We start from the raw sequence: 18831 nt of genomic DNA on the forward strand, positions 1-18831 counted from the left end.
TTTACCCAATGCTGTGATACTACGACCAATTTTAGGGTTCCCCCACCTGTCAAGTTTCACTTTAACACTCCCCTTTTTTCCATAACTAATTCAAGCAGAGTAGATTCATAAGGACTCATTAGACTGAAATAAAGTTTGCATTCCCATTTGTATTCCCACGCTATGTTAATGTGATTTTAATTACATTAATATAACATAAAATTCAACTAGCTTTCCACAGAAATAGCTGGTAGAAACATCTTCAAAAGAGCTACTTTGAGTAAGTTTCAGAGCCTGTACTTTTTCACTTTTACTTGAGTAATGAAGTTGAATCAATACTTTAACTTTCATAAAATTTCTGTACTTTTGCTTCCTCTACAAAGCAGCTGCATCCAAGTCTTACATCAGCAAGTGCAATGCATTGAATGCAGTGGTGTAAAGCACACCACTACTGGACTCTAGAGGAGTGGAGACATGTCCTTTGGAGTGATGAATCACACTTCTCTGTCCGGCAATTTCCAGAACGGTGCTTGTGTGACTGCATTGTACCAAGTGTAAATTGGAACAACCCCCCCCCCCCCCCCCCAACTTTGGTGGGGGGGGGGGGGGGGGGATTATGCTACAGGGCTGTTTTTCAGGAGTCGGGCTCAGCTCTTGCAGAAAGCCTTCCCAGATGAGTTGACGCTGTTGTAGCTACAAAGGCTGGGCCGACATGTTCAAGCCTATCGATCAAGAATGAAATGTTACTCAGTTGCATCTACGTGTGATGGCAGATGAGCAAATACTTTTGGCGATATAGTGCATAACACAAACCATAACACAAGTGTTTTCACTCTTTATTACAAGCAGAATGACAATACAGTGCTTTGCCCTCATTTGCTACAGACAGGCTGGCAAAAAGTCAACAGGTGAACTTTTAAAATCTTTTATCCAAAACGGAAAAAAAGTAATTTCTCAAAACCTGTTTAGTAATACAAACAGTGCCGTACTAAAAAGGTATGATATGAAGCGTGCTGCTCAGAGCACAGAAGTCGACATTTCAGACCTTTGCCAAGCTCAGGAGTGACAAGATGAGCACCTGCTGTTGTGCTGATGGACTTAGAAAAAAGCAGTTTGACATTCTGATCAGCAGTAGAAGGCTGGTGTGATAAATCCATTGCGACAGAGCTGACACATACAGACAGTTCATTCCTAGTCAAGTTATTTGGTCACTTCTTTTTATTCCCCCTCCCCTTCTCACCCAATACAATCTTCTTAGAAAAATAACTTGTGAGGAAGAGTGAACCATAAACCCCAGCTGACAAGACAATAAGTCCTGGTTTTGAATGGTCAAACAGATCTGTTGTAAAACAAAGTGCACTGTGTATAACTATTGGTAAATCTAATGAATCTTATAGTTTTTTCCTCTCGTTTTGGTTACAAACTCGACCACATACTCTAGCATAGAGTTAAAATATAGTCTTCTCTCTGAGATATAAAAGTAGCAAAAAAAAATATACAATGGACAACACAAAAATTGACTAAGTGGTGAAGATTTGAAATGTGGAGGAATTTGCTACTAAACGTGTCTGAATTACAACAAATGCTTCCCCGTCATATCACAAAAGTTAAATTATTATTGTAGAATATGACATTTAGACTATGTCTCGATACGGTATGGCAACAGCACAGTGAGGTGGGACACTGTGTTACAAGCACCAAGTACGTTCCTTTTATCGCTGAGGTCAGGATGTTGAGCCCCTCCACGTTTGCACACCTGTGGAGGCTTGTGGAGTGAAAACTGAAGGGAAAAGTCCAGATTAATGATTTTATACATATTGGCAAATGGTGATGTGTATGAAACTGTATAAATGTATATAAAAAAAGAAGAAAATCTCACATTCATGACTTCCAGAGTCAGTAACTTGCTATGTAATCCAACAAAATTCAGATTTTTAGAAATGCAGAAAAAGAGGTTCACCGAAAATGAGCTACAATCTTCAGCTGGAGGACGTGATGGACAAATCACTTCAACATTCTCATTGATTTGATTGTGACATCGCCGATTCAAGTCTCCCACCTTCTTACAACAACTTAAATCTATCCAACACCCCTTCTCACCACAATATAGATCAACATTGTTTTTTTAAATTTACATCCACACATCAATAGTGACTGACATCAATAATTTTAGAACAGTACAAAAAAAAAAAAGCCTCATGGAATTATGTGACACAGAGACAACCCCTTATAACGTGACAACATTAGCATTCTTACGTTAACTTTTGCATAACACGGAGCACAGCAGCAAACGCACGAGCACAATGCAACAGGGAGGAGTAGCAAGTCATTTAGGACATCCACAAACAAACACGCAAACTGCTGCTGTTACCCTGCACAACCACGTGGTGGCAGGAGAGGATGCAGTTTTGCTAACTGTTCAGGGAAAAGGAGAAGAAAAAAAACCCACAAGTGCCGTGAAAGGTTTGGTGATGAATGATGTCTGGGACAAAGAGGGATGTGGAACAACTGAGAGAAGAATAAATCAGCATGCAGAGAGAGATCTGACATGCTACGCTGACAGATAAGGGAAACAAAGCTCGACACAATTGTGAGGGTAAAAGAAAGTAGGAGGAATAATAGACTCATTGTACTGTATATATTTATATCTATGCTCTTTGAACCTCCTTGTACTCTCACAAATGTGTTTAAAGTGACCAAATGTAATCAGTTTAAAAGGGGGAAAAAAGGGCATCTATGAATTAAGGCAGGGTGGCTAAAATACTGCACATCCCTCTTCAGATTTCCCCCGCCTCTCTCCTTCAGCTGATGGTTTGTGTGTAAGGCTTTGTAAAAACATCACTTATGCTTCTTTTTTTTTTTCCAGTTTTTCTGAATCTAAACACCTTTCTCCTTTGGCTCCTAGCCTGCTGCTGTGTTGTTACCTGTAAGGCAAAGGTGTGTCACATACAAACATACAATAAACAGGCAAAATTCATGCGTACTCACGCTCATGCACACGCACGCACACCTAAAGGGCTGAGCTTGAAGGCTATCCCCCTTACTTGGCCAGACCACAAAATGTACATAAATGTTTCCGACAAACATTTACAAAGACGCGAAAAAAGGGGACGCATAAGTGGAGGACCAGGCAAGAGTGTCAGACTGAAAATGAGACGAAGAAATACAAAAAGGTTCAACAGTTCAAACAGCACAGCTCCACAGTGCGAGAAGCATTTTCGCACATGGTCCTCCTTTTGCTCATAAACTTTTTCAAGTAAGAGTCTGAGCAGGGAATTTGCTGAATCGAACCAAAAAAAAAGAAAAGAAAAGAAAAAAAAAATGAAAAGTATGTGAATTAGGAGTAAGGGCAATACTATCTAAAGGGTTTTTCACTCAGGTGTAGCCCAAAAATGCACATGGTGAACTTAGCATGGAGTGTCCATGCTTCAGATGTGTTTGAACATGTCTGCATTGTGTAATTCACAGATCTCTGAGATGCAGAAGCTTCAGAGTCTGCATCTGTGTTCACACTGAGGTTTCCGGCCCAGGAGCGTAGTAGGCGAACCCTGCCCCAGAGAGACGGAGCATGTAAGGGCTGAGAGGACACAATTCTGTCCCTCCGCTCTCTGCCAAATGGGCCAGGAGTTTCTGGGGTAGAGGGTCAGACCTGCAGAGCGACAGTGACTCTGCGGTGCCAAGGTGGAGGTGAGAGGAGTCCGTGCTCGTGCCTTTGCAGGATCGACAAAAGGACAGTGGAGTCACGGCCGCCACGCTACCCGGCAACAGCTTCTGATGATCCTGCACAAAAACAGAGAATCCACCGTCATAAGACATTTCAAGCGATAGGAAACTGGAGGAAAAGAAACATGCAGGTGAAATTATAGAATTTGCGAGAAAATCTGACACATGCACACGAAAGGCAGAATTATTTTCAGAAGGTTTAATATACTTATTTGGTGGTCTGCATATTTATTTATTTGTTTTTTAAATGTGAAAAGTAACCTTGACTCTGCTTTAAATGCTGAAAAGAACATACCCAATGACAATAAACCTTCTGAAAACAACCCATCATGATCAGCCGTCATGTTCGATTAAGCATGTTTGTGTAATGAAGACAAAACTCACTTGCAATTCTATGTTTCAGCACCAGATGGCGCCAGTGTACACTTATTACAGACACTGATGCACAACTTGGTTTGCCAAATTGCCAGAGACAAACTAAATTTCACCCCTGAGTTTAATCTGTTAACATGAGTGCTGGAAGTAACCTACTTGGGGCCTTTCCTAATAAAATATAACCTTAGTTACAGACTGCACTTATCAAATCTGTATTAAACCTGTAGCCTTCTCTCTGGGTGCCCAAACTTTACTATTGACCGCATCATAAGCTACACCCAACAAACCGTGACATGTATCCTCATGTATAATAAAGACAGGATTTCTCTCCTGGCTTCTACCCAGATCAAGTTAACTCTCATCCTACATGTGACGAGTTGCTTTGAAACTAGCGCTGCTGACTTAATTGGGGATTGTGATTCCTGAAAGTAGCTTTGGCAGAAGGAAATTCTTCATGAAGCAGCACCGCACCCCCGTCACTCTGAGCCACAGCACAATTGCATGCCACATGCAGTGCAAAGCAGCAGGAAGCATCATGGCATCAGCATTAAGAGCCCAACACCCCACTATCCACGCCCTTTGTGTGCCGTTACCATGGTGACCCTAGCCCCCCTGTTGTGGGTACTCTAGGGTTTGCTGAGTGGGGTGCTGTGACTATGTGGTACCAAGGAGTCAGAGCTTCTAGCAGCTTTTTTTCCACTGTCTCCTTCACAGGTCCTATCAGGGTGGAGTGGGTCCCTTTCACGGCCTCCACCTCCACCAGCAGAGCCAGGAGCCAGGCTGTCCTCCAGAACCTGCACTGAACTTACCCTCTGTGGATGATGTTAAAGGACAGGGGTTGATGAAGGAATCTGCTCAACCTTTTGTCTTTTGTCTAGTAATGCTTCAATACTTTAAGCTGACATGAGGATTCAAAATGTGTTTTCTAGATGGATTTAAAAGAAATATGGATATTTAATTTTGGGGTGAACAGTCCCTTTAACAGCTGTCTAATTCCCAGACGTGGTCTGGGATTGCAAATCTTTTCCATAAATCAGGTTTGTGCTATCATGTAAGGCTGCTATGGTTTGGTGATGTTTGAAAAACTCCAGGACTATTTGTCATTAAATATACAGCTACTCTTGGCTGCTCCCTTATTCACAAGGGGTGAACCACAGTGGATGGCTTTGCATATTTGATATGCAGATTTTTAGACTGCATGCCCTTCCAGACACCCCACCCACCCCCCCAACGGATTTGTGTCTCCTCCTGGGATTGACCTGGGGATTTTCAGCTTGTTAGGCAAATGTATAAACTGCTACACTATTTGTCATTAAATTCAATTTTAGAATTGTTGGCCAAGGTAACAAACATCTAAAAATGGATCAAAAACAATTAGAAAACCCCAAGAATACTTGCTTAAAGTGACATGAAAGTTACTCATACTGGAGCAGCTAGAACCAGAGGTCGTTTTGAATTTTTAAACCGAACAGCTAATAATTGATTCACTTTTTGACTAATAAACCAGCTACAAATAAATAAGGAAAGCTAAACTGGTATTTTCTAGAGGAAACAGTGTGCAAATTTATGTAAAATTCAACTGTTTCAGGTAAAACCTAATATGACAAAAGTCCTACCAACAATGACACATCATCATTTTAACAACATATAGATGAGACTGGCTGGAACGGTGACAACAAAATACATGTCACACATACCAAGGGAAACTAGACACAATGAAATATGTAATGAAAATGGCAGCAAAAGGTTACTACAAATGCAACCTTACAAACCGGGTGCTGTGTTGTCATTAGCAGCTAGTAGTTAGTTTCACATTAGTAGAGATGGTGCTATGTGGTTTATACAGGGGCATGCCACCATGCAAACAGAGATGAGGGCTTAAAAGAGAGAGTCACCTCCTCTTCCCGCTCCGCTCTTGTCTCTCTGGCCCAATCAGAAACTCATTCTGCTGGAGGACTGTGAAAGCATGAAGATGGTGGACGGTTCCACAGTAAGGCACGGGCGGGTGGACTGTAGTTACCATGAAAGAGCGCGTGAGTGAGTGGGGGGACAAAACAAAGGAGGGCGAGAGAGGAGACAGTAATGAGGAGGGAGGAAGAAAAAAATAATAAAGAGGAGGATGGAAGTAGTGAAGATAAGGCATAACAAGGCAAAAAGAAAGGAAAGGAGAGAAAGGCTCAATGAGAGGTGGTGTGGATTTTGATTACGGTGATCCATTAGGGTGCAGTGAGAAAGAAGAGAAGGGGAGGGGGAAAAAAGCACAAGAGGAAGAAATCTGTCAGACCTTTCACTCGCTTTTCCACTCACGGTGAAGCTTGTTTCACGGCAACGTAAGGCTAAGCCACAGGGAACGGGAAGTCAGTAAATCCAGCTGATATTCAAATAAACTAAGGATCTGAATAGCCTCCTTTCATAATACAGTCAACAGATTTATGGCACACCACTAGGGTACTGAGACGTGTAGTATGAGCTCAGATTTTGAGTAGTGAAAAGGGGGAAAGCATTAATTAGTCACTGGTTAGCATTTAGTGAACACTATCAGACATCACTAAAGTGAAAAAATATCTACAGCCTAATTTCAGACACGAGACAATTCAAACCTCCAGCTTCATGTGGAGGTGGTGCCAACATTGTACCTGTGCACGTTCAGTGGCTGTGGGACACATGGCCCTGCAGAGGACCTTCTTGATGACATCTGGCAGCAAGCTGACTGTAATGAGGAGGATGATGCTGAGCCAGGCCGGACCGCTGGACAGCATCTGCATGAACACGTAGTACATCCTCTGGTAGTTCAGGAAGGGCCTAAGTAGCAAAATAAAAGGCAGAAAGAAAAAAAAAATCAATGACTTTCCTGAAATACACTGATCAGCATAAACTTTATTGATACAAGTAAAATCATAGCACATCTTACCAAATGATCCCACCCCAGAGAAGAGAGAAAATAACATAGAAAAGTAGCGACCCCCAGATGACAAAGTGATTAATCCAGGTCCAGTGGTGTGTGTCCAAGGCAAGCTGAAACAAACAGAACATAGACATAGTGAAAAGGAGCTAGCTGGGTACAAACTAAGATATCATTTATGTAAAGGTAGTTGATATTAGCTTTACTTAAATATTTTCCCCTCAGTGGATTTCCAAACACACCTTTAGTGTTACAGTGAACACCAGAACAGTAAAGATGAGAGTCCCAAACGTCCAGTTCCCAAACATCTGCAGGGATAAGAGAAGAAGAAGGGAGTTAGAGGCAACATCAATCGCACAAGCTGTTCTCCCTGCATCCATGGATTACTTAACACCCCACGATACCCGCCCGCCCCTCCAGCAAGTAAAACGAGGAGGGAACAGACACTCTTACATCATATCTGCTGTGATAAAAGGTGAGAGAAAGGGATATTGTGGGCACTGAACTGGAGGCTTTTTCCACTTCATATCTCAGTGTGCAAATATTTCTACCTGATGAAATCCTAGAAAGGTTTAAGGAGACATCAGGGGTGAACAGATGGGATGAGAAGATGAAAGAGGGAGGATTGTGACAGGATAGGAAGATCAAGGCAAAGAAACCAGCTGTCTGTTGATACCAGTGTCCATTACTTCTTTCCTTTATAAACTGCAGAAATAGTACGGTCCCCTCCCCCCTTTTATAAACCTCCCACATCAGTGAAATTACATGGACGTACAAATACACACAAATGCACAAACAAGGTCGACGGAAAACAAACAAAACAAACAGATGTTGGATCTCGAGCCACAGCGATACTAGTATTCATTTGTTTACTACCAGAAGGAAACACAAGGATAATGTGAGGAAGCATCTAAGATTTCTACCATGTCAGTTAAGATCAGGATACTGTGCAAGGATTCAGGGCTTTACATAGATTAGGGGAATAATGGAGCGCTAGAAAACTACACATTCAAACGGAAGTGCATGGATGGTGGTGACGTGAGAAAGGATGGAGCGGTATGAGACGGTCAAACTGAAGGCGTAAACAATACGACAGGAACGAAAAAGGGTATGAGAGACAGAGAGAGCTGACAGGGAGGGAGACAGGCTTACCATCTGTGTGTTGGTGGTCATAAGCTGAAGGAGGAGAGGGAGAAGAAGAAGAAGAAGAAAGAGGAGCAAAATAAAGAGAGAGGAAGCAGGGAGAAGGAGGGGGAGGGGAGAAAAGAGAAAAGAATCAGGACAAAGGGCAAAATGAATTTCAGGATGTCTCAACTTAAAAAACAGGACCGATCAAAAACAGTTGACATGATACAAATTAACAATACAGAGAAAGATGCTATTGTCAATATGAATGGAGATCCAATGTAGCTGACCTATGGGGACCCAGGACAGACACGTTACTACTACAGATCCACAATACCAGGACCGCAAAGTCAAACCGCTACACCTAAGCTCCTCTTTAACGAGACCCCATCGAGTGAGTGTTTATAATGAGAGCACTTACTTTAAATCCATTTATTCCCTCTAATCCCCTAAAAGATGCCTCAAACACCACAAACACCCCATAAGTCTTCAGTTTCCGCTCTGTTCGCGCACTGGCTGTTATCACCGCCTTTTGCCGACAGGGGAGACAGAGGCTTACCTGGCCGTTGCTGGTGAAGGTGGTGTTGTCAAACAGGAAGTAGGCACCGAAGAAGAAGACAACAGCATCAAACACACCCAGGCATGTCCAGTAGAGAAAGACAGGCCAGCGGAGGAGGGAGTTCTTCGCAATGTCCCTGAGACAAACACAAAGTGACAACGTACATTAGGAACAACAGCTATTACATGCACAAAGAGAATATTTGGGGATCGGATTTCTTCTGAGCTCACCTGTACAAGGAGGGCTCTCTCTTCAATGTGTCCATGCTGACGTGCTGCTCAACCAGGCTGTACAGCAGAATGGGGAGGGAGGTGAAGCTGATGTTGTAAAGCGTCAAATACGCCGTGTCGTACAGAGGCTGCAGAGGAAACACAGACGGCATCAGTGATCTGAAACCATTTACATACTGACATATTTGACTTATTAGAGCTAGGAACATTACTGTGGTTCTCTTAACGGTGTCCGGTGAAACCCTTTAGGTGCACAAACAACTTTTACACCAACAAAACAAGCACAATGGCTAATGTTTGATGGCTTTTGATGAAGTGACATGAAACAACCCCTTCCCTCCTCACTCTGATGCTCAGTTTGAGTTCTCACAAGTTATCTTGAGTACGCCTACATGCCTCAATGAACTGGGCTGCTGCCATTTTATGTTACTATGGTTGATAGATCCTCAGAGCTGGAGACAACACAGAACTGAGAGAAAATGTGGCGTCTATGGGTGCTTTTCATTATAATAACTTATGAACTATCACTTCCTCTCCCCTCCATCTATAAATTATTTCTTGTCCAGCATCACTGAAGTTCTTGTAATCACTTAAATTCGCTTCAAGACACCTCAAGAGAGCCTTTTGGATAAGGATTAGGTCATGTCTCCTCTATTGCCCCTCTCTCCTACATCAGTGGGAGGAGTTAAGAATCAAAGAAGAGATACAAGTGAGGGAAGAAGGATGACATGCCAGCACACAGCTTGAGCAAAACCTCTCTCATCATCAGTGATAGATACAGAAATAGTTACTATTTGAAGCTCCTGTGAGAATATGTGACCAATGCAAATATGACTGCGTGCTTCTCAATGATAACTCTGACACCGTATAAAGTACTTACCTGCTGGGAGAATCCACAGAAGAATTGATAGAGGAACTGAGGGAAGATGAAGCATACATTCTGGAAAGATTTAAGAGGGGGGAGGGGGAAGAAAAAAAACCACAACAAGCAAAGAAAGTGATAAGCTTGTGACAAGTACGAATGAAAAAAAATTAAAGACTCTAAAAATGCTACTATCTACACATTTCTGTTTATGCAGAAATTGTGTGCTATAAGCTCACTGAGTGGGCCGTAAGCAGCTGGCCTGCCAAAAAGGGAAAAAAATGAATCAGTTGGCAGGGCACGGTTTGCTGTGGAAGCCGCCCACACTGATCATCATGGGCATGAATCCGGGAATAGGTTGCACCACGGATTCATGAATCCAGTAATCTGTCAGAGTAGCTGCAAAATCTGCTTCATTGTGGCTGTGTTTCACTGGGAATTACGATAAAGTGATTAAAACGTATGAGCCACTTGAGCGCATGAGGCGCCCGTCTAGTACCTTGTAGAAGAAGTACTGAACGAGCTCAGCAATTCGGATGTAGTAGTAATGGCCATGGACCAGAAGCATCTTCTTCAGGTGTTTAAACTTCGGGATGGCGTAGTCACTATTTCTTGCTGCTTGTCTACCTTCTTTACCCATGATGCCTAAAGAAATGAAAAGAGGGTTAAATGCAGCCTGATCACGAGTCTAATCGCATGTTTATTGTTGCAGTTACTGCCTTTAGCATTTTACTTGCAAATATCCTGCAATTACTACAATTATGCCACATGTGATCACCTAAATTGATAGATTATTGTCAAAAACAAAAGTTTACTTTAGGTTAACCTAAAGCTCTGCTATCAAATATCATGATCAGCATTGGGTTAAATACTAAATGGATGATTTAGCAAATTAGCTGCTTATTATGGTGCTTAAATGTACTCACCAATTCCCACATGTGCTTCCAAGATCATGCTGACATCGTTGGCTCCATCGCCAATAGCGAGGGTTATGGGGTGCTCCTTGGAGGCTTTAATCAGCTTCACAATCTGCAAAAAGCCCATCCCATTCCAATCAGTACCACTGTGAATGTGCCACTTTGGAGGTGGCATTTTTACTCCACGCATACTTCCTTTACCTGTGCTTTTTGCAGAGGTGCCATGCGACAGCAGAGTACGGCGCTACAGTTACGACAGATCTCTAGAAAGATCTCTCTGTAGTTGCCGTGGCCTGTACCATCCTGGTTGGGCTTCAATACTGCAGAAAGAGTGGCCCCGTCAATAATGAGGCCAAAGTCGAGGCAGTCTACGGACAAGCTGAGAAAAATTTAAAAAAACAATGCGTCACAGACTAATCAACAGGGAAATCCATGTACACATCAGAAGGACTAAAAGATCTACTGATTTGACCAAGAGGCAGTTGCACACATAACGCAGATTGCCCACATGAGCATATACCCAGAGATGGAGCGCTGTCTGAGAACAGTCCTGTTGAGTTCAAACAACACATCGTGAAGGCTCTGCTCTTCCGTGCGTTTCTTGGTGAGCTCCAGGATTTGGGTGGTGCGACGGAACAGCTTGCTGGCGTAGCAAGTAGCCGCCGCCGTCTCCATCTTGTCCCCCGTCAGGACCCAAACTTTCATCCCAGCCTTGTGCAGTGACTCAATAGTGTCTGCTGCTTTCTCCTGGAGCCTGCGCATCGATAAGTCAATAAGTGATGCAGCCTCCACTCAGCTATGCAGAACTAAAGCATTCATCAAAGCTTCAATCAATCCATTACAGACTGGTGATAACTTATCAATGCATGGCCACCCCTGTCCCTGCCCATCAGCAGCTTATCTGTTAGGAAATTAAACTGTCGTGCTTGCGATCAATCAAGTTGGGGTCAATGCTGTGGTCTGCTTTTTCCGAGCGTAAAAACATCTTGCATATTTATTCTCTCAGAGGAAAAGAAACAGCAGTATTAATAGTAAGTCACCTATCAGAGCTCTGACACAATATTCTTCTTGCACTCATGAGTCATGAGAACGCTCTGAAGACAATCCTTTAAGGGCGGTTTAATGATTCATTAATCTTCCCTTCTGTCCTTCTGTCCCCCCGCTGCTGCACTGTTTTTAAATCTCTCCGTTCCCCTCTTTCTGACCAACCTGTCCTCCACTGCCGTGGCGCCCAGAAGAACAAAGTTTCTCTCGATGATGTCATAGGCCTGAGCCAGCCTCTGCTCCCTGTCCTGCAGGGCCAGTTTGGCTTCCATCAGGTAATGACACGCCTCCTGGTATTCAGACTGCGAGAGCCTTCGATAGGCGACGCACAGAGTTCGCAGCCCTTCCTGGTGTAACAGTGAAGTGAGCGATGGAGAAAAATGAACAAATTCAAATGCTGATTGCAAGTGTTCCAATCTCATCCACATTAGAGCCATACGTGCTTTAGAATAAAATGTGTTTTCATTCACATCTAGCAGAGTTATAAGTGCACTAGCATTTATTTGTAGTTACATTTGTATCTGTCATTTCAAGGTAGGTGCAATCTTCACTTTTTAGCTGGGCTCCAAACCCCCCCCCCCCCCCCCCGAGGGAAATATATGGCTCTTTAACTGCTACACGCTCAACTATCCTGTCTAAGTAGTTACTAACTAACTTTGTCTTCTAATAATTTGAGTGCTGGATCAGTACCATTTAGAGATTTTTTTGTTGGCTGGAACAGTGGACTGCTTTAGCTAAAAGTAAGACTCATTAAGGTGCAAGGCGTCAAAGAAGGGCAGTAAAAAAACAAAACAAAAGAACAACAACAAAACACACACACACAAAAAAACTAGTAGGCTAAAAGATGAAAAAGTAAAAATGCCACACAGAGGTACTCCTTTCATGTTTTTAAAGGAAATATTAATTTTCTTTAAACCTCTTGTTCAAATGTAACATTAAAATTTAAGTTTATAGCATGAAGCTATGAAAGATTTCTGAATGATATCTAAAACTGACCTGATGCAGTGTATCATCAATCCCCTTATATAACCAGTGCTGGTCAAACTGTCCACTTACCACTGCATTTTGCTCCACCCGGGCTTTAACTTGTTCCACCTTTCCCGAGACCACCCGTGGAAAAATGGATGAGTCAGCACCCTTACAGAACAGCAGGTAGTCTCCTGGGAGCACGCAAAACAAATATCCGTAAAGCCAACTGCAAGAAGTGCATCCGATAAACAGCCCCGTGTTAGACGATATCTTACCTGAGCTCGACTTGACTATAACGCTCATTCTCCTCCTGACAGAGTCAAAGTTCAGTACATGGAGCAATTCAAACCTGATGGAGAGACGCAGTTATTGTTTTGTTAATTTCCTTATTTGCAAAGATATTTGTTTGTGGCTTTTTTTTTGTTGCATATTATCTACAAATTGTCCAACACTCAACAGTTCTGATAAGTGCACACACTCATTTTTGCATTTTTTTCCCTCCATTCAATTTAGGTTTCCAATAATTTGTAAGATAAACAACTCACATTATCCCCCTCTTACAGTTTCATTACATCCTTTAACTTCCTGATTAGCAAGCTGTAAAACAGACCACAATGCAGATTGATGGCCGAGGCTTAAATTAATTCTATTTTTGGCTCGAGTGGTCTTGGATCCCTTAAAAAGGCTAAAAGCACAAAATGCAAGAAAGCTGTAAAACCTTTTGCTTTCACATTGCCGCTAAAGTCTTCACCGCTGCCCACTGCACCGCCCTCCCTTCCTGAGCTCCCCTGCTTCCTTAAAATAGCTCACTATTGACAGGCCACTGCAGAGAGTGATAGCGAGGGAAAGCGGTTACACAAACACATCCCACGGATCAAAACATTAAACACTTGCCACAAAACCACTCTCTAATGGAAACTCGTTCAGCTTCCGTTTTTTCTGATCAGCTGGAACGTTTTGATTCGATTGAGTAGTTTCAGAAAAAGCAACCCTCTGCCTGCTCTTTGGTGGTTGTAGTTTTTTTGTAACCTCGGGTGAACATGAAACACAAGCTGAGGGCTGTTGTATGACGGCTTATGTGCGACCGCAACTCCATCAAGTGAATTAATCTCATTTTATCTCCTGTGGAGTAACCGCACCAGTCTCTTAGCACACCGACCTTTCAATCTCGTCATCTTTGTTGAGGATCTCCATGTAGTTGTCCTTCAGTCTTAGATATGTGTAACCGAGCCTAGCAACAAGAGTGAAAGGAAAAAGATGCATTAAAGCCCAACAAAAAGCAACCATGTACACCAATACTCGCTTATGTCCCACTTGGAAAGGCTAAAGGTGCTCTGACCCATCCTGCGTAACCTGAGCTCACATATATGCCGAAGACAGAGTGCATCTGTGAAAGCTATATAAGACAGCAGCATTCCTGATGGTGCATGGTTGACATGTCCTACACTATACTATTAAAATAGCACACACAAAAAAAATGAAAAGGTTCTCTGTGTTGGTGTGGACTTGATGCTTCTTGGTATAAAGATTATAAACACTATAGGTGGTCTAGTTTGAGTAATTCAACAGTAATCAGACAGTAAAACACAGCACAAGTTATTCAAGGATAATACAAGTCTGAAAACTTCACAGCAGCCTGTCTGCATCATCCTCTGTGCCATCAAGGCTTTAAATTGTTCTTGACCAACCAACAATTTGCACTGCTTGATAGTACTTCAGGAAAAATTGAGCCAAGACCATTTTGTTGGAGGGGGTGACCCTGCACCCTCGCTCTGCCAACATAGTGGACTCGCTGCAAGTGGTGAGAGGAGGATATGTCGTTGAAAACAAGCTGTTACTACAATCAACTGTACAGGAAGTTATTATAGTTATAATATTTTTCAGACAATTTTATTAAACTGTCCCAAAAGCTGCCACAAACGTAACCTAGAGGAGCTCAGAGTCATAAATTAACAGAAGGGACAGCGAGCAGACTGTATCAGCACCTACCTGTCACACATTACTTTAAATTATAATACAAATTAAATGGGTCAATTTAATAAGCATTCATTCCTGAGCAGCTATCATGAAGGAGGCAATTCACCATGGAAACCTAAACTGTTTATTTGGGCTCTAACATGGAGACAGCCTCAAGGGGTCATTTGTGGAACTGCAGTTTTTGGTACTTGCGGTACAAAGAAGAAGTGTGGTCAAATATTTAAAAAAAGAACATTGATCTCCTTTACTTTACTTCAGTGAAACACAGTAATGAAAGAAAAGATGAATAAAAAGGTGTGAAGGAGAATTTCCAAAGACTGATTATACTTACTTTAGACTAGTAACTGTCTGCCATACTGAAACTACAAAATCCAGAAGATGGATTCCAAAATGCACCAATGTGTTCTCACCATGTCGTTTCATACAGGTCAGATTAAATAAAAATAAAATACTGGTGCAACATATTCATTAAAAGGTTGAGATTTTAAATAATACAAGCAGCCTATAAAATAAAACAAACTGTAATATCTTATTTTATCCTGTGTATCTTCTGCTACAGGAGGTAACAAAGGAACCAAGGAAGCACTTTCCCTTAGTATTTAGAGAACTTAACCAGCTCTTGTTATGGCTACCACACAGACACTTCCAGGTCAGGTTTCCCTTACTGAAGCCTTTCTAGATAAAACTGATGAATCGGCCAAACCCCTAATCCGTTGTAAAATAAACAGCAGATTCCTGTTTACTGGCTGAGTCCATGTTGGAAGAGCAGCCTGAAGGCAAAAGTAAAAGTTCTGGACGGTAATTGACCGAAATACATTTTCAACCAAAATATAAAATACGCACTAATAAAGTTTAATGTAACTTGAACCTATAAAGATTTTAGGGGACTTTGTGTGGTTTTAGCGCATTTACCTTTTCATTCCCTCGACCAAAGCTACCTCATCTGGTGAGGAAGAGATGTAGAAGGAGGTGGGCCTGCCCTGGTGGATGCCCTTCTTGATGCCATCCACCGTCTCCTCCTCCTTCACCTGCACCGTGTGGCACAGACACAGCGCCCGAAAAAACAAATCCTCGTATTCCTGCAGCGACAGACAAAAGGCACAGCTACATATCGTAACAATTTCTTATGGAGGCAACAGGCCGAGTTAGAAGGTGCATAATTAAAACAAGAGTGAAGAACGAATCCTCTTTTTGTTTTTTTACACAATCAATTCTGTTTAGTCGATAGCGTGACATTTCTGTGCTATATATCAACCCCCCCCAGCAATAATGCAGGATATCTTTTCAGCACTTTTTGGCAGTGAGCAGCCTTCGCCCTCTCCCTCTCGCGCTCTAGTCATCTGTGGCAGCTACTGCTGCTCATGCTGACTACACAAGTTTTCTTTTATTAAATCTAAACTAATCTTTGTTGCCACTACCATAAGTGCAATGCTCATCACTTTTCCATGTACCAGAGGACTTTTTTTCACCCCCAATATAAGACAAAGTATACACTATACAATGAAAGTGTTAAAATTTATATGTACTGGGTATAGGATATATCAAAATCCTTGCCTTTAGCATTCCTCAAGCCTTATAACTGAGGTTAGCTTCCCCTTGTTTGTTTAGCAAAACACACTTACTCTCCTGTAGCCACCAGGTGAGGCATCAATCATGTCTATACTTGACGCAGCGCTGAGGATTTGGCCGTTGCAGATCGCGTGTGGGATATAGACGTTCCCATCAACGCAGCATTCGATAAACTCCATGTTGTTCTCAGTTAGAGTGCCCGTCTTATCAGTAAACACGTATTCCACCTGGGAGGGAGAAAGGAGAAGGGTACAGTAAGGGCATGCCTCAACAGAGTTTAGATTGCATCCGACAGTCCGCATCTGGGCGTGCGCGTGTACCTGTCCCAGCTCTTCATTCAGGTCCGAGGTGTTCACCTGAGCGCCTTCTCCCAGCTCCTCGTCAAACATCTCCTCGTCCCAGCTGATGAAATAGGAGCCAAGAAATTTCTGCATCTCCACCGTTACATACATGGACACGGGGATGATGTAATTAAACAAAACCATGAAGGCCAGGAAGTCTGTGAAGGCTCGGATCACCTGAGTTGGGGGAGGGAGACAAACAGCTATGAAGTTTTAAGTGACACCAGACGCTTGGTTTAAGTGGTTACTTTTAAAAACGTAGAGGACTTATGAACGGACCACATGGCGCTGACGCTCGTGCTCAGTCCTGTGGTTGTACCAGGGCTCATCCCGATCGGGCGACCACTGCCAAGCGTACTTCAGAACAGTGTTGATTACCGCTTTACTGATCAAAATGCACAAGTACACTATGAGGAAGGCATTCATCGACCTGCAGAAGGAGAAGGAGAGAGAGTATGCGTAAAGAAGGGTGCATTTCAATTAACCAGTTCAAAGAACGACTTTCAATCATGCAGTGAAATGAGCTGGGACATTCATCATACTTTTCCACAGCAGAGCGCTTCTGAGATTTAGACTGGTAATTAAGTGCCATCTTGGTCTCCATGCCAGTGTAGACTGCAACAGCTGAAGGCACAGACAACAGTGAATTACAAATGCAGCAATGATACCAGCATTTCTTCAACTGTTGTAAAACATTCAGGAGTCATTAAGCAAAGTGAATCCACATCAATACCGTAAATATGCTGTGTGTTCTTCAGCGTGGCTCCTCTAAGGAGCAAATTCTCAGCTCCAAGTGGTCTGAAACAATAGAATTAAGATGCTGGTGTTATTACAGAGAAAACAATTGAAGGCCGTTGGCATTAAACCCTTGAAACACACACACTCACAAAGTGAACACAAACCTCGCCACAGGCTCTTCTTTGTCCTTGTAAATATTGATACGTCCCACAAATCTGTAAAGAAGTCAGTGCGATGTCAAAACAAGACCCACACAGTGACGAGGACGTATCTTGTAACAGGTTTGTGTATAAAGATGCATCAGTGAGCATGCGTCCCACTCACTTGTAGAGGTCAGGCTGCGGTTGTTCACATTCAATAGTGGCATGTAGCGAATCCACCTCCTGCTCTGTTCTAAAGGCCATGGTATCTGGTATAGCATAATAGGTCTGAGACAGAAAAGGTGCCGGAGAGGGGGATGAAGAAGACAACAAGAGGAAAATGTCACCCACAGTCGCTAATGAGAAGAGCCTCAGCAGGTTCATTAAATGACTGAGGGGGGAAAAAAAGGCAGCGAGATGAGTCGGGCGCTCTTGGGGTCACCAGGGGACAGCATGCTGGGATGGTGAACACATCAGAGGCTGCCCCGAGGGCATGTATGAGGAAGATGAGTTCAGTAGTCTGTTCTATACTGTGGGTGTGTGTGTGTTTGTGTATACATATGATCATCCATGCATAAGATCATGTGAGTGACACCAGTGATCACCTATGGAGGAAAAAAAAAATATGCAGTGGGCCAGTGTGTCACCTCGATCATTATGAATTTATGAGTAGGTGCATGTTGCCTGAAAAGTGCAGGGCTGCAGCCAGTTACTGTTCTGATTATTGAGTAAATCTGTTGATTATTTTTTGTGAATAATCACTGACAGAAAACATGAGAAAGTAGAATAAATGGAAACATCACACTCCCGCTAAACCTTAAGGGTGCCTTCTTAAACTGCTCCGTTTTTCAGACCAACCAAAAAGATATTTGTCCTATTATTATTTGTTGCCATTATTAGCAACAAATCTGTACATTAGACAACTGGATTTTTACCCTAAAGTGGGACGTGAATCAATTAAATTCATCGTTACATGGTCGCTACTTGCAGAATGTATGAAATGACAATAAATCATTGATACAATCATACTTCTTTCATCTGAATGTTCGCTGCTGTGTTCCAGTGGCAGTGTCACTCAATGAAAGGTCATTATGGCATTTCTGTTTTTCCTTCGTTTACACTGGTGTTCATAATAAACACGGGCATAATTTTATCCCTGTGAGCCAAAACCTCAGACTTGGGACTGCTCCAAACACTTTAACCTTTTCTTTTTTAAACGTTTAGATCTTCATGATGTCAAAGAGATAAGATATCCTTTATATGTTCATCTCAGCCACACAGCTCTGCCTGTGAGCACAGCAGGCCCGCCCACCTGCTGTTCAAATCTTCTATTTGTGGGGTCAGAAGAAAGTTAACTTAAGGGGAGTTAAACCTGTAAGAG

The 18831-nt window shown here is 42.5% G+C and overlaps 1 protein-coding gene across 7 annotated transcripts in view; it reads right to left on the reverse strand.

Annotated features, from left to right (window-relative positions):
- Window positions 1–807: 807 nt before the first annotated feature.
- LOC102782232 (phospholipid-transporting ATPase IH-like) overlaps window positions 808–18831 on the reverse strand; it is a 32499-nt gene continuing 14475 nt past the window's right edge. For 2 of the 7 annotated variants that reach the window (XM_087853070.1, XM_087853069.1), the window contains exons 8-30: window positions 17635–17738; window positions 17475–17525; window positions 17306–17370; window positions 17115–17196; window positions 16852–17002; window positions 16552–16749; window positions 16285–16458; window positions 15575–15741; window positions 13845–13916; window positions 12773–13034; window positions 11882–12063; window positions 11193–11426; window positions 10874–11051; window positions 10682–10784; window positions 10255–10400; window positions 9774–9833; window positions 8894–9021; window positions 8664–8799; window positions 8132–8155; window positions 7222–7287; window positions 6989–7092; window positions 6714–6879; window positions 808–3759 (exon numbers count right to left, since the gene is read on the reverse strand). In XM_087853070.1, coding sequence (XP_087709196.1) covers window positions 3487–3759; window positions 6714–6879; window positions 6989–7092; window positions 7222–7287; window positions 8132–8155; window positions 8664–8799; window positions 8894–9021; window positions 9774–9833; window positions 10255–10400; window positions 10682–10784; window positions 10874–11051; window positions 11193–11426; window positions 11882–12063; window positions 12773–13034; window positions 13845–13916; window positions 15575–15741; window positions 16285–16458; window positions 16552–16749; window positions 16852–17002; window positions 17115–17196; window positions 17306–17370; window positions 17475–17525; window positions 17635–17738 — 3126 coding nt within the window. In that variant the 3' untranslated portion in view covers window positions 808–3486. Of the gene's footprint in view, window positions 3760–5972; window positions 6088–6713; window positions 6880–6988; window positions 7093–7221; window positions 7288–8131; window positions 8156–8663; window positions 8800–8893; window positions 9022–9773; window positions 9834–10254; window positions 10401–10681; window positions 10785–10873; window positions 11052–11192; window positions 11427–11881; window positions 12064–12772; window positions 13035–13844; window positions 13917–15574; window positions 15742–16284; window positions 16459–16551; window positions 16750–16851; window positions 17003–17114; window positions 17197–17305; window positions 17371–17474; window positions 17526–17634; window positions 17739–18831 lie in introns of all 7 variants that reach the window. The other 5 variants (XM_087853072.1, XM_006788225.3, XM_087853073.1 and 2 more) reach the window with 5 other exon arrangements.

This window comes from Neolamprologus brichardi, chromosome 16 (genome assembly GCF_056152115.1).
Source record: "Neolamprologus brichardi isolate AB-2024 chromosome 16, ASM5615211v1, whole genome shotgun sequence".
NCBI classification, from domain to species: Eukaryota; Metazoa; Chordata; class Actinopteri; order Cichliformes; family Cichlidae; genus Neolamprologus; species Neolamprologus brichardi.